Source organism: Acipenser ruthenus, chromosome 5 (assembly GCF_902713425.1).
Source record: "Acipenser ruthenus chromosome 5, fAciRut3.2 maternal haplotype, whole genome shotgun sequence".
Taxonomy (NCBI): Eukaryota; Metazoa; Chordata; class Actinopteri; order Acipenseriformes; family Acipenseridae; genus Acipenser; species Acipenser ruthenus.
Genome location: NC_081193.1, coordinates 75,770,397 through 75,792,633, shown reverse-complemented (window position 1 = coordinate 75,792,633; position 22,237 = coordinate 75,770,397). Strand labels below are relative to the sequence as shown.

The 22,237-nt window shown below is 39.0% G+C and overlaps 1 protein-coding gene across 2 annotated transcripts; it reads left to right on the top strand.

Moving 5' to 3' along the window:
* The first annotated feature begins 5,136 nt into the window (after positions 1-5,136).
* LOC117402556 (cytospin-A-like) lies at positions 5,137-21,935 on the top strand. Of its 2 annotated transcripts, none has more exons than XM_059024529.1 (12): positions 5,137-5,366; positions 7,212-7,411; positions 9,499-10,215; positions 11,211-11,284; positions 11,891-12,228; positions 12,444-12,582; positions 13,480-13,609; positions 18,969-19,050; positions 19,188-19,284; positions 19,496-19,612; positions 19,933-19,992; positions 20,637-21,935. In XM_059024529.1, exons 2-12 carry the CDS (start codon positions 7,372-7,374, stop codon positions 20,724-20,726), a joined length of 1,884 nt encoding a protein of 627 aa, XP_058880512.1. In that variant the 5' UTR covers positions 5,137-5,366; positions 7,212-7,371; the 3' UTR covers positions 20,727-21,935. The 2 variants fall into 2 exon arrangements, with proteins under 2 accessions (XP_058880512.1, XP_033859717.3); XM_034003826.3 differs by having other exon boundaries at positions 5,138-5,366; positions 13,480-13,555.
* The last annotated feature ends 302 nt before the right edge of the window (positions 21,936-22,237 follow it).

The window sequence follows — 22,237 nt, the reverse complement described above, 5'->3', positions numbered from 1 at the left end:
AGAAGTTGATACACTGTGATGTCGTTTGTTATTAAATACAGTCATTATTGTTCACCAAATGGTAATTATATTTCAATAATTAGCATGCCTTATTTTTAGGTTTTTGTAAGATATTTTTTGTTTGTTTTACTTCCATCTTAAAATGTTTCCTGTTCTGTATCATTGTTGTATACAGTTTGTTTTTAATGATATACGGTACATACAGTGGTGTAGTGCTATATTTAGAAGTGAGGGGTCGCTATTCTCTAAACCACCTCCGCAGTGTATCACGAGTAGTTACGGTATATAATTTGAAAGGGCTAACAAGTGTACCAGTTGATTACAAAATTCAGACAATCAAGTATTGACGTATTATTGTAAAGCAACTAGACTTACAGTTATTTATATTAAAGATAAATAAATAAACAAATACTGTTTTCACAACCAGTTTCATACACTAATACACACATGATTAAAACGCCGTCGTTATTATTATTATTATTATTATTATTATTATTATTATTATTATTATTATTATTAATAATAATAATACTAATAATACTAATAATACTAATAATTATCCTTTGCGTAACACTCCCCCTTCTCGTTATTGAATGGTTTGGTCCTGAGTCAGCTCGTCTCACTGTCCTATTGCAGCCGCTTAAGCTATGAGAGTGAAGTTTTAAAACAGAAGTGCATCCGTTTGCAAAAAAAGATGAGGAAGGACAGGTACCCTTTATTTATTTGTTGCGATTGAGTTTTATCTTTTAAATAAATGTTTAGTTTGTTTTATCTAATTATTTCTTATATGGGTCTAAAAATAAAAACTGTTCCAGTTATTCCATCTAATTGTAAAACGCTGACACCTCAGAACAGCGTTAATGCAGAGGCCCTTCACCTCTCTACATTATTATTCACACTTGTTCCAGACCACGCTATATTCAAACTTTTTTTGTCAGAGTTTGCAAGCATCCGAATCCACCAGGTTAAACCACATCAACAACGTAAAAAACAGAAAGAAAAATGTCAAAACCTACATTTATTTTAAATTATTTATTAATTATTATTATTATTATTATTATTATTATTATTATTATTATTATTATTATTATTATTATTATTATTATTGAACTCAATATAAAATATACAATAGGTATAACACAATATGGCTACTTAAACTAATTCGCCACAAATTATACACCCAAAAGTGTACTGAAATGAGCTAGCTGTTTAAATAAATAAAATAAAAACATACTAAGAGTGGCAGGATGGCTGTTTAAATAACCATAAAAATAACATGTATTTCACAGGTTTAATTAGTCTTTCAATTATTTAAAAATGTGTCCTAGTTTTGAGCTTTGAAAATCTGGTCACCCTAGATATAGGAAATATACAGAGACGGTCACTGTGGAAGCCACCTGTTAAAATTACCTTTGTCTTGTGTTTAATTTACCATCTGTTTGCATAAACCCTAGATCCTGCTTGCTCTCCTCACCCAAGGTTCTATTTTACTTTTGATGGCCAACATACACTGAATACAATGGAGCCATTACTTCCACAAATAAACTGCATCACTGGGAAAGGTGAGTAAGGTGCACAGGTAGAATAATTTGCATACATGCAGGTGGAGCTCAGGGAGAGAGAGTAACCTGAGAAGGAGAATAATATGCTGTGTGTATTTAGACCTCATAGGCAGGTGACAGCCACACCCACATGCCAATGTATCTGTTCTGTATCATAAGTAGGACCTGTATCATAAGTAGGATTACCAGATTTCCATAGTGAAAAACTGGGACATTTTTTTCTTCTTCAATTCATTGACACCGTAGCAGCTCTGAGTCTGAAGCAGTTCAAATTACACTTACCCCTTGTAATGTGTGTACAGTGCCCCCTCAGTCAGAAGGCTGCAGACAGCTTTCAGTACCTGAACTAATTGAGAAGAGAGCCATATGAAAATCTGGGACAAGCCAGCAGCTGATTTGCTGGGCAATCTGTGACGGAAATGCGTAATGGAGTCCAGACCACTGTCAACAGATACAGAAAAACTGGTAGCTAGGCAAACAAAAGTTGCTGAGGCAGAAAAAGGAAAACTAAAAGAGAAGACAGACAGATTGTTCGAAAGTCCAAGGCTAATTGTTTCCAAACCAGCACTCAACTTGCTGCTGAGTTCAAGTCCACATCAAATGTCACCATATCAAAGGAAACAGTAAAGGAACATCTTCGAGGAGCTGGTATGATGGGCAGAGTTGCAGCTCGAAAACCATTGTTGAGACGAGGAAACCGTCAAAAATGCCCAGATGGGCACTAAATCATAAAAATTGGTCAAAAGAGCAATGGAGAAGAGAGAAGAGTGTTCTGGACAGATTAATCAATGTTTGAACCTTTCAGCTCCAAGAGGAAACTATGTGAGAAGAAAAACAGGCAAAAGATTGTCAAAATGTTGGGTTGTGCCTATTGTAAAACATGAAGGTGGTTACGTGAAGGTTTGGGGCTGTTTTGCTGGTGCACTAACAGTAGATATATTAAAAATAGACTGTACATTTGTAAAGGAACAATACCATTCCATTCTTCAATGCCATGCAATACCCTCAGGAAGGTGACTTGTGGGTGAAGGCTTTGTTTTTCAACATGATATGACGCTAGACACACAGCCAGACTTAAATGACTTAAATCAGAAAGAACAGCAGGTTTTTAAACTGATGCGCTGGCCTCCCCAGTCACCTGACCTTAACCCCATTGAAATATTATGGGATGAGCGTGACAGGAGAGTGAGAATGAAGAGTACAACCAGCATAAATAAGCTTTGGGAGATGATTAAGACTGAATGGACACAAATAGATGGTGATACACTGCTAAGGTTGTGTGACAGAATGCCTAGAGTATGTGCTGGTGTGATTGCTAACAAGAGGGGATATTTTGATGAGCAAAGTCTGCAAATAGTTTATGTTGCTTTTTCCTTTCTTAATTGTATTTTAGTAAGATTTACAGGTGTCCCCATAATTTTGACTGCCAGTGTGTATATATATATATATATATATATATATATATATATATATATATATATATATATATATATTAATAGATGGGCTTCAGTGAGTTACATGGGAATAATTACATCTAGGGTTTCTGTGACATCATAAGTTACGAGACCGAAGGTCAAGTAATTTACAAACTGTACATGTTAAATCATTGATAAAAACGGGTGTGTTAATCAAAACACAGATGGCTGGTGGCACTACTGAGATACTTAAAAAAAAAAAAAAAAAAAAAAAAAAAAACCTAGACATGGTCCAGGAAGTTAACAAAGATATGAATTATTAAACAAATAATCCATAAAATTGTTCACTTTATTTCTGAATGACGCTAACACAATGTAATAAATTACTCTGCTGTTAACTTACTGAGCACACTGCTACAGTTTACTACTTTAAAAAAAATATATGAATACTATTCAATTAACAATTTTACTGTTTCTAAACGGGTCAAAAAAGGCTGAAAACTGAGACAATCCCAGTTTTCCTGGTACGTCTGGTAACCCTAATCATACTGTAAGTATGCAAAGAGTTAGCAACTATCTGAGGAACAAAGTTATGTGTATACCTGTCTAATGCTGGAATCCTAAAGCCAGTTAGCATATCTCCCTGGTGTGTAAGCCAATTATCCTGCTCCTGAGCCTTTCTAATGGACAGACCACCACTTCCAAACCATCACACCTCGGTGCTTGCTCAGACTTGTTACAGAATTTTGTTGAATTTAGTGATGTTATTAAAAGGAACCTATAAGGAATTAAAGGTTTGTATATAGATCCTCTGAGGTTCAGACCATTAACCACTTAAAAACCTTTACCAAGACTGGCCAAAAGAGTGAATGCTCATCTCAATTAGAACTATCCAGAACATTTACATATACAAAAACAACCAAGTTGAAGGATCAGCTGTAAAAAGATAATAATGATAATTCCCGAAGTGGCAACCTGTAGACCAGAAACAGTAATAGGTATACTACTCATTATCACTGTAGCAAATTCTAAGGCCAAAGATATGACTGAATATGGTATGAATGGAGGTAACCAACAAAAATGAAGGTTCCTGAAAAACATCTAGACATTACTGTGTAAAATGACATTACCTATTTTACATGGCATACCTTATCCTGTATAATAGTATGTAATATCCCTTATATAAAGTATTCATTCGCAGTGGATAACCAGTTGCTACCCTCAATGGCCTTCATAATAGTTTGAATTAAAAGTATATTTAGAATTAAGATCTGCCGATTCTTCCTTTAGCAATTAACCCCCTGTGTGAGTATTCTACCCTTCAACAAAGAGAGGAAGCTTTTAAACAAATGTAATTGCTGGTGTTCAAGGTGGTGTCTGATTAAACCTGTGTGACCAGTTTAAAGAAACAACTACATTCAACACAGTACAAGTCAAGTCAGATCTTAAGAAAATAAAAACTCCTCCCAGATAAATTGATCAACATGCGTGAGGTGATAGTCAAGTGGTGACAAAGTTATGACCTTTCCTCCCTGCGTGGGTGTTTGTCTGTGTGTATTGATTTTCTGACACACAGTGCACCTTATGTGATTCATGGGTTTAGTAAACTTTCCAGGTTCACTGGGACAATAGAAGATGGAGCTCACGCACATCCTGTAGAAAGTGTGCAATGTTGAAAGGACTAGATGGAAACAAATGGGACAGATGTACCCATATGTTTGCAGATGGTTTTGTGACAGTCAACAATAAATACCTCAGCCTTGTCATCTGAATGCAACCATCTCACCACTTTGAGCTCTGCCTGTTCACCACCAGAGCATGCCAGTGAATTGCACAAGTTCAATCAGACACCCCAGGGAGCATATCCAATTGACAGAAACATATATAAACTGACAAAGAAAAAGCAAACCTTTTACATGATATCATAATTCAAGCCAAGTGTGTTCCCTTGTTCATATTGCTGCGTGTACTTGCCTAGATTTAATAGATGTAGCTGTAAATTCACATTTTAATGGGAAGTTGTCTCGTTTTATTTTGGCAAGAGTGAAATTGTTTCACTCTCTTGGTATTTATGACGGATTTGCTTTTCCTGACAGTCTGCCTCCAGGCGCCAGCCCAATTAACACGTGACCACCCCTGCGGACATAGTGTTTGCATCCCACAGCTGTGTCTGCAGTGAACGCAATGACTCCGGCGGCGTGATTAAGATGAAGTGCAGCTGGCCAGGCTTGATTTCCTTAATTCCTTAGCTGTGTGTTTACAGATTGTCTACCGAATTCAGAGAAACTCCCTTCCTAGAGACATCCATATTACAGGGATCCTGGATGGGTGAAACACAAGCCGATTCAATTTAGCGCAGAACAGGACAGGTACAGAATACCATAACGAGGTGGGTGCTTTCTTTGGGGATGGAAAATACACATGGGAATTTATAATAGTACTGTTGGCTATCGGTTCTATGGAGCTGAATCTGCAGTCGTGTTCTTTGTTAATCATAAACAACGTTGTTTGAAAGACGCTGTCAGAGTGGTGTTTGTTATTACCTTTTATGAAGTTGGAATAATTATTACTTTAGCTACAAGGTGTAGTAAGCAGCGTTTTTGTTTTGTAATTTTAAACGATCATAGGATACATTGAATATATGTATAGATAAAATTATATGCGATGCTTCCTGAAACAGGTATACATGTGGAAGAGGTGATATGCAAATCATACAGACCGAGGCTGCTCCCGTGTTAATTATCGCCTGAGTGTTGCTTAGGTCAAGTTTAATGTATACTGCCAGTAATGCGTTAACAAGGCAAGTAAGATCCTCACCGCACCTATTGATTGCTTCTGATTTTTGATGGTTCTGTACTGCAGGCTGTACCAAGCAGTCTAATTAGGAACATGTATTCACCAGGTAAAGTACCAATACTGTGCTTTCTTTGTCCTGTTGTGATAAGTACCTTCTTTATTTTGGAGTAAAATGGATGCTGTCAGTTCATTTGACCGTCTGTCTATGTCTTAATTTTTTATGATGAAACTTGAACAGGACATTCTGTAGCAAGTTTAAGGATGGAAGTACTGTTCGAAGAATGGGTTTGTTTAAAGCATAGGAAACGCAGGTGTGTCTTTTTATATTCATAGTAAAACCTTGCTCTAACTGCTATGCAAAGACGTCGTATCTTCATCAGTGACTTCTAGAGTATCGGAGTATGGAGGAATGTTTTTGCATATATCTGTTGAAGCACATTAAATTGTGATGAAATTTGATTTGGAAATCCTTTAGCAGTGACTGACAGACAGGCATCTGTCTGTCTGTCAAATCTACATTACCAGAATGATCACATAAACACTGACAGGCTTCTTGTTTAAATGTTTATCTAAGTGACTTGGTTTCTTAATTTACTTTAAAAAACTGGGCCTTACACACAGGTTACTTTGTTATGCAACCAAGTGTGAGAAAAGTAGGAAGCAACCACTCTGTCCTCACAGCACTGGGCACCACCTGAATCTGGAGAATGGCTACTCAGTATGCCCACCCTTCTGTGCCACTGGTCACTCAGTATGCCCACCCTTCTGTGTCACTGGTCACCAAAGAGCCATTCTCCCTGATGCATGTTTCACTTGCAAATAAGGAGGATGTGAACCTGGCTTAAGTTTCACCTGCTACTGCTGCAAGTATTAGTAATGTAATAACAAACAGGCTCTGATGAAGGAATATAAACAAGCTGTAGGTTACACAGAAGGGTTAACTTTAGAAGAATGTAGTAAACCGGCACCAAAAGATTTACTGCACAGATCGGAGGTTCGGCACTAAGCTTTCCTGACACTTTAGGATTTGAGACTTGTGTTCAGCCCTCTGGGTGCAGCTCATGAATGCACCCAATGACATTTCAAGGAGCTATCTGTTTGCATTCATCACATCCGCTAAACAGTGACAGCAATGGAAATCTCTCTGATCATTTTACCTGTTTTTAAATTAATAAACCTCAAACCATGTCAAATCCCACACTGTCTGGATTTGATAAGCTAAATTGTCAGCAGAGCGTTTGCTCTATAGACACAAAGATTATACTTGTGTGATAAAAACAGAACATTCTCTGCTTTGTAATGTGGGAAAGCAGTGGGAGGGGCCATGAAATACAAAGAAGTATGCATGAAATTGTTATTAATACCAATAACAAATCAGTTTAATATTTCTGCTGCATGATGTATTTTTAATGTTACTTTTGTTTGTCTTTCTATTTAGATTTCTACAGCCCTGGGACCATACTTCTTGTGTTAATTGTTTTCAGTGTTTGGAGTTGGGCTCCTGCCATGTGCTAATGTAGGCACAAGCTCCGAAGGGTGCTGTGGAGACTGGAGCCTCCCTCGAAGGAGTGGGACCTGTGCTGTCACTTTTGGACAGAATGGGAAACCTGATTGCAAAAGAAAGCTCAGCTGTTGAAGGTAGCTTTCATTTCTTGAACCCTCTGTTGAAGGTAGCTTTCATTTTTTGAACCCTCTGTTGAAGGTAGCTTTCATTTCTTGAGCCCTCTGTTGAAGGTAGCTTTCATTTCTTGAGCCCTCTGTTGAAGGTAGCTTTCATTTCTTGAGCCCTCTGTTGAAGGTAGCTTTCATTTCTTGAGCCCTCTGTTGAAGGTAGCTTTCATTTCTTGAGCCCTCTGTTGAAGGTAGCTTTCATTTCTTGAGCCCTCTGTTGAAGGTAGCTTTCATTTCTTGAGCCCTCTGTTGAAGGTAGCTTTCATTTCTTGAACCCTCTGTTGAAGGTAGCTTTCATTTCTTGAACCCTCTGTTGAAGGTAGCTTTCATTTCTTGAGCCCTCTGTTGAAGGTAGCTTTCATTTCTTGAACCCTCTGTTGAAGGTAGCTTTCATTTCTTGAACCCTCTGTTGAAGGTAGCTTTCATTTCTTGAACCCTCTGTTGAAGGTAGCTTTCATTTCTTGAACCCTCTGTTGAAGGTAGCTTTCATTTCTTGAGCCCTCTGTTGAAGGTAGCTTTCATTTCTTGAGCCCTCTGTTGAAGGTAGCTTTCATTTCTTGAACCCTCTGTTGAAGGTAGCTTTCATTTCTTGAGCCCTCTGTTGAAGGTAGCTTTCATTTCTTGAGCCCTCTGTTGAAGGTAGCTTTCATTTCTTGAACCCTCTGTTGAAGGTAGCTTTCATTTCTTGAACCCTCTGTTGAAGGTAGCTTTCATTTCTTGAACCCTCTGTTGAAGGTAGCTTTCATTTCTTGAACCCTCTGTTGAAGGTAGCTTTCATTTCTTGAGCCCTCTGTTGAAGGTAGCTTTCATTTCTTGAGCCCTCTGTTGAAGGTAGCTTTCATTTCTTGAGCCCTCTGTTGAAGGTAGCTTTCATTTCTTGAACCCTCTGTTGAAGGTAGCTTTCATTTCTTGAGCCCTCTGTTGAAGGTAGCTTTCATTTCTTGAGCCCTCTGTTGAAGGTAGCTTTCATTTCTTGAACCCTCTGTTGAAGGTAGCTTTCATTTCTTGAACCCTCTGTTGAAGGTAGCTTTCATTTCTTGAACCCTCTGTTGCACAGCGGCTCATATTCACCGATCTAAGGATATTGTACACATTATCTGCCCAGAACATTGTAAATGTACACAAAAAAGTGAAGTTCTCAAAAGGATGCGCTACATGAATCTTCTAAATTGTCCAAATTAAACGAGAGAACTGGTTGTATGGGCCCCGTTTCTCAGGTGTGCCAAGCTTAACAGAAATTCACATTTATTGAATGAATTGTTTTTCTTATATATATATAACACTGAATGTTCTGTACCGCTTTGATCTGTGTAAAAAGGACTGCCAACATTTGGCAATACTCTAGATTTGCCTCAAAGTACGGCTATAGACAAATGTTTCCTTTAGTAAAGTAATTGGTCTTGTGAGTTATTTAAATATACATTGTACCATTCTATCAGAAAAAAAAATGTGACAGTTACATGTTGTAGTAACGTTTTAAAATTCTTTTTTTTTTTTTTGTACAAGTGGTTCATTTATCCACATTTAATTTTGACTAACTTGAAAGAAAGTGATTGCAAATTTAAGGGCCTGGTAGCAACAGAATATGACATTGGTGTGAGATTGGGCTGGCCCTGGTTGTGACGTAGGGAGAGAGGGTGGGGAGGTATGATAGGAATGTGCCAGGATTACTGCTGTGACAGAACCAGTTTAAACATCATTCGTTGCGGTCATTCTGCTCAGGACTGGGGCCTGCACTCAGACAGACATGCGTGGGCTGGGAGAAGATACATTTATCGTTGTTTTTCAAATACAAAACCAGAAAATCCCCAATGAGATCTGCCAAAATATGAAAGTGTCCTGTGACAGAGTAGCTCAATTTAGTAACCAGGTTTCAAACACTATCTCTCCCCCCCCCCCCCCCCCATTGGCATGATTTTAAAGTGTTTTTATTTTAATTTTCACACTAGGATGTGTACTTGAAAAAAAGTTTAACCAAAGAATCTATGATTGAGAATTTTAATTGAATAAGTAAGCTAATTACTGGCCTGCGTGTGTGCTTCTTGTTTCTGCAGAGACCGATCAGCAGACTGGGGGACAGGGTCCTGTTGATCATGTGTCCTACATGCCTCACGAGGGACAGGGTCCTGTTCTTCCCTTCTCCTATATGCCTCAATCTCATACCTCCCCAGACAGGGCAGCGCTCAGCCCCCCACCACACTCCACTCCTGCAGTACCAGGCAAGCCAGACAGGAGTTATTCTGAGGACAATGTCACCATGGACACAGGTGAGGATTGGTCTGCTGACAGGAGCAGTGATAGAAGAAAAGTTTCTCTACCTGTGACACTTGGACAGGACCTGCCCAGTGAGGATCTCTCCAGGAGCCAGGAAAACTTGGTGGTGTTGGACAGCACAAGACGCTACAAGGAGGAGGGAAAACCAGTACAGACTGCGAACTGGGATATCCAGCCAGACAATGCCACCATCCATCATGTGAGATGCACTTCAGCCATCAAGGACTCTGGGTATTTAAGCCCAGCACACTCCGCACAGAGACACTGCAGCTCGCCTCCATCCCCAGAGACAGTCTCTGAGCCACAACGTGATCAAAAAGACTGCAGTCCGGTGCACTGGGGTGAGAAGGACAGTGGCCTGGATCATTCAGCCGAGCAGGACAGCACAGTAGCAGATTCACCAGATGACCTGGAGGGGTTTGTGAAGGAGACCAAGGATAGACTCCGCTGTTCTGAGTGTGGGACTCAGAGTGACTCTGCAACTGCTACTGACAGTGGTAAGTACGACTGCAGGTTGTGAAAGTGAAGTCTTGCTGGAGTTCAACAGCGCAGTCAGTGAAGGGGGAGCAGCCATTATTTTGTAATAATAAATGGTAATAACACAACAATGTGATACGTATGGCAATGTTTGACCTTCTATAACATCCAGATTGTAGAACTAATTTAGCTTCATAGTCGAATGAAAAGTTATGTTATGTTAATGAAATACTGTACTACTATTAGGGCTTCCAATAGACTTTTGTGGTATCGTTTTGTAGTTTTTGATGTTAAATACATTTTTTATTTTATTTTTAATCTCTCAATCTTAAAATTCCAGGTAATGCAAAACTTTTGTCCAAAGCTTTGCATGTCTGGGGTAAAGCTGTCTGTGTAATACACTGCTTTTAAAACAGATAGGATTTTGTGCACTTTGAAAAGACAACAGCCTTGGTAAAGTAGTCATGTCGCTGCCCTGTAAAGCACTACAATGCTTAACATGAAGAATACATGCTTTCATAATAAGTTTCTTTTAGGATCATTAAAAATACATTCATTCTCTGCCTTTTTTAATTTCAAAAGGATGTGTTGCCATTTTTTTTTTTTTTTTAACTGAAATAATAATAATATTATTAAGGACAATACATTCCCTTCCGTGGCTGGATATTCTAAGTTAGAGCTAGCAGTGTGATGAAAATGTCATATCAGCAGTACAGCATAGTATGAAATATTTAATCACAATTTGATTAGCGATTCTAGACTGTTATTGTATCTGAGCTCTTGTATTAAATCTGGCCCAGAGGCAGAACTGCCTTTGAGACAAAATTGACTAGCACAAAATGGTATATGCAAGTTTTCTTTTTTAAAAAAAAAATAATGTAGTGTTTTATATGTAGTGTGTGAGCAGGGAAACAGCGTACCTCAGTATGTCCATACTATCCTGTGCGAGCGGGGGTCAGGGTGCAGAGAGAGATTATATAAGAATACAATAAAATGTGTGTGTGTGTTTTTGTAGAGTCTGTGAGGTGCTTGCATATGGAAAAAGAAGACTTGCTGACTGAAATAAAAAGTTTAAAGGAGAAGATGAAAGTGAGTTGAATCCTTGTCTCAAAAGAGGGGACCATGCCACACTAGAAGACTATTGTTTAAACTTGCATCTGTAAACCTTGTTTTTCATCTTGGCAGCAGCTGGGTGGAATACCTCCTTTGGAAACACTAAAATAGTCACATTAGATTGATTGAAGCCTATTTCGTTTATACCTAAAACTGGCCAAGTTTAGGTACAGCAAATAGTATTGCCACCTCATGTGCTTTTATACATGTTTGAGGCAGATATAGGTCTTAAAATAAAAACCCAATGATTTAATGTTGTGCTGTAGTGTATAGGACTTCTTGGATTGAAATACTATACAGTTCAGGGAGTGGGTGAGAATTACTGGAACAAAGACTGACCAATTTAGATCCACACCAGGATGTGCAGGCTCCACCCTGCCCTCAACCAGACAGTGCAAACACTGTCATTGAAATCAACATGTCCTTGTCACGTGTGCAAATAAATTTGCTCATATCCAGCTCAGCAAACAGACAGGGCACATGCAGGCCTAAATCTTACTATTGAGGACATTTTTTTAATTGGAATTAATTATGTCCATCTGTGAGTCTAGACTTCCCTAACTGTGTTAACTGCAATACCAGGTGGACTCGGAAGAGTGGAGTCAGTTCCAGGCTGACCTGCAGGTGGCAGTGTCTGTTGCAGACAGGTTGAAATCGGAGGCAGAGGATGAACTGAGCGTGCTCGGAACAAGATTACAGGAGACTGAGGCAGAGCTGAGTGCTCTTAGGCTATTGCATCAGGAGACGGAGAAAGAGTTTGATGCTCTTAAGGTATCGCATGAGGAAACGGTGTCAGAACAGGTCATGCTCAAAGCAGCCTACCAGGAAATAGAAGCGGAGCTGAGGGTGCTCCGAACAGGTCGTCAGGAACAGCAGGTGGCGGTCTGCTGCAGAGCACAGGACAAGCACGAGAGGAGCAGGTGAGCTGGAACTGAATAATCCTCTTACCTGGACTGCTTTCAGCTAGAAGTGTCGTAATCGTAACAAAGATTTTAAAGTAGCATCAGGGTTAGCAACACACAAGTTCTGGGTTTTCCCTCAATTAAATTATTTACATGATCATGTCTATCTCCTATTATTCAATGCCCTGAGCTGTGTAGTTATTATATTTATGGACTGCTCCATTGTGCTGTAGAACACTGGATGCAGGAGAGCTGCTGAAAGAGAGACACCTCTTCAAACTCCCCCTGGCCTCCCTGCCTCCCCCTACTGTGAATGGAGACTCGCACCACTGGAAATCCACACAGTCTTCCACACAGCTACATTCCAATGAGGTAGGGTTACAAATATGTACACAAAAACAACTGAGATGCCAATGGTCTCCTTCCCAAGTTTAACCCTAGATCCGGGGTTCAATGACTCAAACCCCCTTCCCAATATGCAATATGAAGGTGCAAAATGAGACCCAAACCTGCAGAGGTTCTGTCAGGTATTCAGAGTCTTTCCCAGAGCTCTGCATAGTTGGCATAATGTTGCTGTATTCCTTTGTCTATTTTACAAATGCACTGCCAGCTTGATTGGTTTAAGATCATTATTATTTTTTTTTTTTAGTAAGCAATAAATTCAGTAACTATTTAACACCTGCCTAATTTGTTTACAATTACAAAAATGTAAACTTTAGCCCAGGATTTGTCCGCAATAAGTAAAATGTCTTCGCTTTTAAAGGTCCTTGATCCTTTGGTTTGCATGGTGTCTAAAAGAATAGGCTACAGCCTTCCGTTGATTTCATTTCAGATTCTTAATGTGACTGAAAGCAGTGAGCTACCTTTTTAAGCAATGTGACAACAGGAGCAGGCAACCAATACCTATATAGCCTACTTGTATCTGCATATGCACAGCCAAACTGTGCCTATCTTTCACAGTTAACCATGCAAAGCTAGGTTAAGTCATTTTACAAATACCAGGCGACGTTTTGACAAAAGCCTGGTAAACATGCTTTAGAAATACGGCCCTATAGGTTTACTTTGTGCTGCAGTAATGGGAGCTCACATGAGCCCACATTCCATGCTGCACATGGGAAGCTAGGGGGACCTGTAACATGTGAAGTGAATGTGTTGTGGCAATGACATTGAAACCTTGCTGATTACACCTTTTTAATTCCAATAATAAAAAAGGAACCCTTGCATTTGTGAAGTTTAAAACACTTAATGGGGTTTCTGTTTTGATTCCAGAAGGATAAAGCTTCCAGAGGATGGAGGGTCGAGAAACCTGAGGAGTATTGTGGGAGCCCAGCACTCACTGCTGCAGGTGTGCATTCTGAGAAGTTCTTCATAGAACAGGAAAATATATACAGTGCCTATAGTAAGTATTCATCCCCCTTGGATGTTTTCAGTTTGTTGTGTTACAACCTGAAATCTTGATGCATTTAAATAGGATTTTTTTTCCTTTTGTTTACACAACCTACTCAACACTGAAGAGAATTTTTATTGTGAAACAGTTAATGAAAAATAAAAAAAACCTGAAATGTCTTGGTTAGATAAGTATTCACCCCCCTGAGTCAATACCTGGTAGAACCACCTTTGGCAGCAATTACAGCTATGAGTCTTTTGGGGCAAGTCTCTACCAGGTTTGCACATCTAGATCGTGCAATATTCGCCATTCTTCTTGACAAAATTGTTCAAGCTCTGTCAAGTTGGATGGGGATCGTTTGTGGACAGCAATCTTCAAGTCTTGCCACAGATTCTCAATCGGATTCAAGTCCGGGCTTTGACTGGGCCACTCTAGGACATTCACTTTCTTGTTTTTAAGCCACTCCAGTGTCGCTTTGGCTGTGTGCTTGGGGTCATTGTCCTGCTGAAAGGTGAATCTCCGTCCCAGTCTTCGGTCTCTTGCAGAATGAAGCAGGTTTTCCTCAAGGATTTGCCTGTATTTAGCTCTATCAATTTTGCCCTCTACCCTGACAAGCTTCCCAATCCCTACCGATGAAAAGCATCCCCATAGCATGATGCTACTACCACCATGCTTCACAGTAGGGACAATGTTACCTGGGTGGTGTGTTGTGTTGGGTTTGTGCCAGACATAACTCATTGCATTTAGGCCAGATAGTTCAATTTTTGTTTCATCGGACCATAGAATATTTTGCCACATCTTTTCAGAGTCTCCCATATGCCTTTTTGCAAATTCCAAGCAGGATTTTACATGGGCTTTTTTCAGAAATGGCTTCCTTCTTGCCACTCCATACAGGCCAGATCTGTGGAGTACCTGAGCTGTTGACACATAAACAGTTTCTTCCATCTCAGCCATGGAACGCTGTAGGTCTTTCAGAGTTGTCATTGGCCTCTTGCTGGCTTCTCTGACCAATGCCCTTCTTACCTGGCTGCTCAGTTTGGGAGGACGGCCTGCTGGGTGGTGCTGTATACCTTCCACTTAATGATTCGACTTGACTGTGCACCAAGGGATATTCAATGCCTTTGAAATCTTTTTGTACCTCTCCCCTGATATGTGCCTTTCCACAACTTTATCCCAGAGTTGTTTTGTAAGCTCCTTGGTCTTCATGGTAGTATATTTGCTTTGAATGCACTACCCAACTGTGGGACCTTACAGAGACAGGTGTATTTAATCTGAAATCATGTGAACCACTTTTATTGCACACAGATGGACTGAATTCTGAAGGCAATTGGTTGCACCCAAGCTTATTTAGGAGTGTCATAGCAAAGGGGGTGAATACTTATGTAATGAAGACTTTTCAGGTTTTTATTTTTAATTGATTTAATTTTTCACCCCCCCATTTTTTTCACACATTGTAAATGTTGAGTAGGTTGTGTAAATCCCATTTAAATGCATCAAGATTTCTCACAACAATCTGTGAAAACGTCCAAGGGGAGTGAATACTTACTATAGGCACTGTATATATAAGCGTCCCGGACAAGGCTGATCTGCACCCTTGAAATACTTTACTCAGACATCAAAACTGCAAGTTGAGCACTTTCGCACACTTTTATTCACACACATAAAATATCAATACTGGAATGAAATAAAACAAACAAACCAAAAGCCTAACTACAGGCAGGTCCCTCATTCTATTGGAACCAGATGTTTCCCATCCTGGCTCTAATTACAAACCCCAAGGCATTCTGCGCAATTTAGTCCTCTCTTCTCCCTCTACTCTGCCACTAATATATATACCGAGCATCAAAAGAAACTTATAACTATAACACGCTTCATTACATAAATGATGGACATTGACACTGTTTTTGTTTCCTTTTTAATCACTCAATCATTCCTCCTTGACCATGACACGCTTGAGTGACTATAACTGAAGCATAAGCACTTAATCACCTAATTAATGAGACAGTTGATTGGACACTGGATATGGAGTGATTTCAGCTGTTGAAATGCAAGCTTGAATAAAAGCAATAAAGAAAATCACCGAAAAAAAAAAAATCTGCCACTTCTGTCAAGAGCAGCTCCTTTGTGCAGTCAGCATGTTGGAGACTGGACTTGTGCAGCGTACTGTGGCTCACTGTCTTGGGTGCTCACAGCTCTGTGTGTGTGTGTATATATGTGTGTGTGTGTGTATATATATATGTGTGTGTATATATATATATATATATATATATATATATATATATATATAGGGCAGCTGGCTCTTTGAGCTAATATATATATATATATATATATATATATATATAATTACACCATAAAACTTCAATTAAACACCTTTGGCGTTTATTTATAATATTTGCCGGCAGACCCGGCACGTTTTGGAGACCGTTTTATATTAGATCTCTAGCTTCACATGCTTCATGCGGCTTCTCAATGGCTGCTAACACACAACCTTGTAGCAACAAGTACGGTAACAGTTTTGTTTTATAACAAAATTACATTGTATTGTACACCCTCAAGTATAAAGAGAGAGTATTATTATGGTCTTTTTATGTGCAGGATACGGTATGCAAAACGTTGGAAAATGAACAAGCAGACGTATGAATTTGTATTTAAAAATAGAATTAGATCTACCATTGTTAATAATAATAACCATTAAATCCACTAAGACAGCCCTGTAGATATCAGAACACAGGTGTGTAGGCTACGCGTACAGTGTAAATAATAATAAATAATAAACTTCTAATTTTTTTTTAAAAATGAACAATAAAAGCAATAAGTATTATCAAATAATTTGTTTCATCTCAAACTTTAAATACAACAAAACACGCTGAAATACACCAAGAGGTTTGTATCTGGCCTATTTTCAGCATGCTTAATTATCAAAACTTTTAATGTAATAACTGCATTAAACATATGAATTACATGTAGGCCTACTTTAAGTTACGTTTTCTTCTTCTTCTTATTATTATTATTATTTCATAATCCTGAGTCACTGTCACTTATTAGCAATTCATTACACTCAAGCTCCTCCTCATCTTCCTCGGCTTCAATGGCAATGACAGAGACCTGGTGTTTATTTACAATATTTGCCAGCAGACCCAGCGCGTATTGGAGACAGGCGATTATTTGTGACCTGGCTATATATATATATATATATATATATATATATACACACACACACACACACACATATATGATTAGACCCTGTGGAAAGTCTACTTTTAACCAGTACAAGTGATACTGTCAATAAGGAATTCCCTTTTCTTTGACCACTGGACCACACAGCCTCCTATTAAGCACATTGGAATCGAGGGTGGGCTTCTTGAGCAAAAGTTTTGTAACTGCTGTCTTGAAAGAATTAGGAACAATATCTGATGAAAGTGAGCTGTTAACAATATATAAAACTGGTATTTATTTTTGGGTATGCTTCTTTTAAAAGTGTAGTAGGAATGGGATCTAAGGTACATGTTGTGGGCTTTGTCTTTTTAATTGTGACGCCCAGCTCTTGTTCACATGTCAATAAAAAATGCTCTTCAGACAGACCAAGAATATTTGCATCATTGTTTTTATCAGTTGACATGTTTCGATTTGGTATACAGTTGCTCATGTGATTTCTGCTGTCCATCACTTTTTTACTGAAGTGATTCATAAACATGTCACAGCTTACTGGAGGAGTATTTTGTGTCACACATTCCAATTGTGGATTTGTTCATATTGTTATGGACTGAAAGAAATCTTGGGTTATTCTTGTTTTTGTCAATAAGGTCAGACTAGACTGAGCTAGCTAGAGACAATGCAGCCCTGTATTATCTTTCCAAGTTCGGTAATGTACCTGAAATCCAGTAGCTCTCCATCTACGTTCTAGTTTGCAACACATACGTGTTGTATCATTGAACCAAGGAGAAAATATTTTTGTAGATAGTTTATAGGGTGCAGTAGTGTCCAACGTGTTTGTCAGAGTGCCATTATAGTTATCTACCAACTCCCTGACCACTCCAGAATGAGTAAAATCTGAAACTGGAATCTTCCAGGAACTTTTTGGAAATTTACAGATCTAGTTTTAATAATCTAGTTTCATAGTCGGGTAACATTTCAAATACAACTCCAGAGTGATCTGAAATTGTTGGATTATTGATGGACAGATTCTGAATAATTAGACCACGAGAGATAACCAAGTCTAATGTATGGCCGTGAATAGTAGGACCAGTAACATGTTGAATAAAACCCAAGGACTCAAGCAATGCCAGAAAATCTCTACCATGAGAATCTCTATCGACATCAACACGTACACTAAAATCACCTAAAAGTAAGATCCTATCATGTTTTACAATAATTGTTGATAAAAACTCCCTGAATTCAAATAGAAGAGTTGGCTCTAGGGGGACTGTGACGGGGTACACCCCACTCCTGTGCGGATTTAGTTTATTTTGTATTGTATTCTTTTAAATGTATTTTATTATGCACTGTTTTAGGTTGGCAGGGAAGGGTTAATTTCTTCCCCTGCCAAATCAATTCACATGTAGAATGTGCCTGAGCCCGATTTTGAATCATTGACAAACAGTCGAGCATAGGCACAGCTGCATAAGAGGCAGGAACCTCTCGGTCTAGGTTGGGTGTTCTGGGAGTAAGAACGAGTGAAAATAGATATAAAACTGCAATTGCTACTCGTGCTGGATTTCAACCAGCACGGTACTTGTTTGTTTGAGTATGTTTGTCGCTGTCTGTTTGTTTTGGCCATTGTGCCTTTTTGTTTTTTTTTATAGTATAGTGTTGTGTTTGTTCAATTATTTTGTTTTATTTAATACACACGCACTTCAGCCTGCAGTATTAGTGTCTGTCTCTTCCTGGTCTGACATCACCACCAAGCTATCCTGTTCCCAGGGATGATAAATAACAGCAGCCAAAATAGGAGTTTGGCCATGAAACATAACAGCCTTTCAAAAATTAAACTCCTTGCCAAAAATGGTTGCAGTACCACCGCCTCGTCCCTTAAGACGCACTTTCTGATAGAAGGAAAAACCTGAAGGACAGGCCTCTACCAGAGATGCATTTTCAACCACGTCTCAACTAAAGTAAAAATGTCTAAATTTGTTTCAAGAATAATTTATTAGTTAATTAAAAATGACTTGTCCTTCAGCTGGATGGAAAATGCGTGCGTGTGGAAGGAAACCTGCTTTTGGTGGAGCAGCAGGAGCTGCTAGCCTGGCTCTGTCTAAACAGTCAGGGAGATTGTGGAGGAGGGGACTTGATGGCAAAGAGAAAATGTGACATTGTTAAGCTATTATAAATATGGGAGATGAGAGAACAAGATATTTTTTGTTGTTTGTCATAGAGAAAAAGCAGGACGACCTAACTCTTGCTCTACATAACCCTGTTGGGATGGCAACCTTGGCATCTTTAGAAAATAAGATCAGGTGAGTAATCGCGTGTGATTTATTTACCTTGAGATGCAACAATTTACTAGGTTACACTTTTTTAGATCAACTTTTATGCATTTGGGTTCTTGTTAGACTTCCCAGCCTTGATTCTCCTCAATCTGCCTCTCTTGCAGACAGAGGGATGGTTTGAGCTCTCTGTTGAAGCGTCACGGTGGCTCAAAGAGAAATTCACTTCTGCGCTGGTGCCAGAACAGGACAGAGGGCTACCAGGTAGGGATCTCCTGCACCCCCTGCATAAAAATGAGAATTTTATACAAAAAAACCAAACATGAATAAAAAATATTCCATCTGTGCAGCTTTTCGTGGCCTATAAATGAGGATACATATTCAAGGATACATAAACAATCCTGGCAGTGCAAGACCAGGGCTGGTCTCCTGGTATTTTCACAATGTCAGCCTGACTGTTCTTTTAAATCTGCAGAATATTGACATCACCAACTTCAGCAGCAGCTGGACAGATGGCCTGGCTTTTTGTGCTGTCTATCATACATACCTACCCAACCACATCCCCTACAGCAGACTGAGCCCTCTCAACAAGGTGAGTTGTTCCCTATCTTATCACATACCCTAAGCTTCTCTCTCTCTTTCTCTCTGAGCTGCTCACTATCTGATCTCACACACACACAGAGATGCTCACTATCTGATCTCACACACACATCCTGAGCTGATCTCTCTCACACACACACACACACATCCTGAGATGCTCACTATCTGATCTCACACACACATCCTCTGAGCTGCTCACTATCTGATCACACACACACACACACGCACATCCTGAGATGCTCACTATCTGATCACCAGGTTCTGATTGGAGTGGTGCATGCATGTAAGTCTGGATTGTGTTCTTTATTCCAGAGAGATAATCTGACCTTGGCATTCAAAACTGGTGATGGTATAGGAATACCACAATCTCTGGTGAGTAATGCTAGAAGAAGGTTAACTCTTAACTTGCTGTACAGCACAGCAGGTTGCTGTCCCTGATTTAATCTGTGGCTTGTGTAACTGAATACAAAAAGGGGTTAACAGAAGTCATAATGGAAATGCATCGCACAACACTGCCTGATGTACTCTTACCCTCCACAACCCCCACATCATGTCCAGATTTTAGAAGTTAGCTGAGATTTACAATTCTATAATAAATCCCATGGGCAAAATCAGAAGAAACTGATAGCATATGGCTGTTATCTGGCTTGCCATGTCCAGCTGATAAACTTACTTTCACTGTATTAAGGAGTATGTAAAACGTGTCTTCATTTGCAATACAGTTGTGTACTCTTCTTCCACTTTCATTACTTTAACAAGCATCAGTCTGGATTATCGCAGATATTTTCAGGAAAACAATGTTCATGGAATTGGTCAAAAGCTAAAACCTCTAAGCTTAAATTGAGATTTCCAGTTAAATAAAAAGTAAAACCGAAATCTATTTCATGAAATTGAGATGGTGCTGTGGTTAATTTGTTTGTATCTGTTATCTGTAATTCCTAGTGAATAACAGTGCTGGTGATATGGATATATAATATTGATAAACTGCTTGCCCTGACCAAGTGTCTCTATTGCAGACTGTGGAGGAGATGTTGAGAGCTGAAGGACCAGACTGGCAGCGAGTGCTGGAGTATGTGGAATGTATCTACAAGCACTTTGAAATGTGAACACTGGAAATGCCAACTGCAGGACTCAAACAATGTGACATTCCTCTGAATCCCCAGTGTGTGTGTGTGTGTGTGTCCTCACAGCAGGAATCATCTGCAGCTGACCACTGTAACCATTGCAAGCTGTCATCCCACCTGAACACAATATGGTGCTGTACAGCAGATGTGGAGCTACACTGATTCACTTCTTTCAAGCTGCTGGTTAATTGGAAAGTATGGTATTTTGAAATTCGCTCTTGAAAGACTGACGTCAGTTCTACTCTGGGGCTGGGGTCTATTTATCTGGGAAACCTTATTTTGATGCTTTTTATGAAGTTATGTACAGAGCAGGTGTTGCCCTGTAGCTGATAAATAACAAGGGTATATTTTAGTTGAAATGGAAGGATGTATGAGTCAGCAAATTGTATTTAATCAACCCTACTGAACAGTAACACATGTCCCAAATGTTACTTTATACGCAGCATATACCAGATGGATTTTTTTTTTAAAGGGCATAGTGTTGAGGTTTTTCTTTTTTTTTATCCCTTAATCAAGGTATGTTTTTTGTAAATAAGGAGTATACTTTATTTGTCACTTTTTGTGAAAACTACTCCTAAGTGTCTGATTTTTTTCATGTTTCCTGATTTCAAACTGAACTTGTCCAAGTACTAATGCAGTTCGACTTTGGCTGTTCAGATGGCACCTTCTTTATCTGAGCTGGACAGGTGTGTTTTCACAAAAAAAACCTTAAATTAATTTAAAATTCATGTAAAGCAAGTGTGAATTGTTGCCAAAGGTTTTGTAACATGAAGAAAAAAGTAAAGGAGCTGCTAATCCTGATACGTTGAACTGAAAGATTTGTATCGGCTGTATCTATGAGAGTGTTGACAGCAGGTTTATATCGGCTGTATGTATACAATTGACAGCAGACTGAAAACATTATGTGGATGTGAAATACTTTTGTTAAATATTTCAAATAAAGTGAATAGCTTACTAAAACATATCTGATTATATTGAGGATATATTCACTAACATCCCTTTAGTCCTGGACTCCCCAGATGAAACCGCTAAAGGGATTTATAGTAAGCCAAGCTCCACTGTGACACACAAGCCTATTGCTGTTGTCACAAGGATTCAGTCTTTTTTCTTGTTTTGTTAATAGATTGGAAGGAAACTGAACTGTGTATTTCTCTGTGTGACGGAGCACACACAACAAGGATTTAAGCAGAATTTAACAAGTTTCTTTTATTGATTTCCAATAATCAAGTGTCACACTTTTTTATAGCTTTATTATCATTATACACAATAATGAAGCCACTAGTTATTAACAGAAATTAAACCATGATATCAGTTTCCAATGTGTGGAAGAAGCATCAGACACAGCACTGATGTGTGTTCATGGAGCATCTTGACACTTCTCAAATGCACCTCCCAAGTGCCTGCTGTTTTTACAACCCTTGCACGTAAAGTTTAGTTGCTGGCTTATCTCAGTGTGTCAGCAACATTTTGACCAGACAACTCCTGCTTGCACC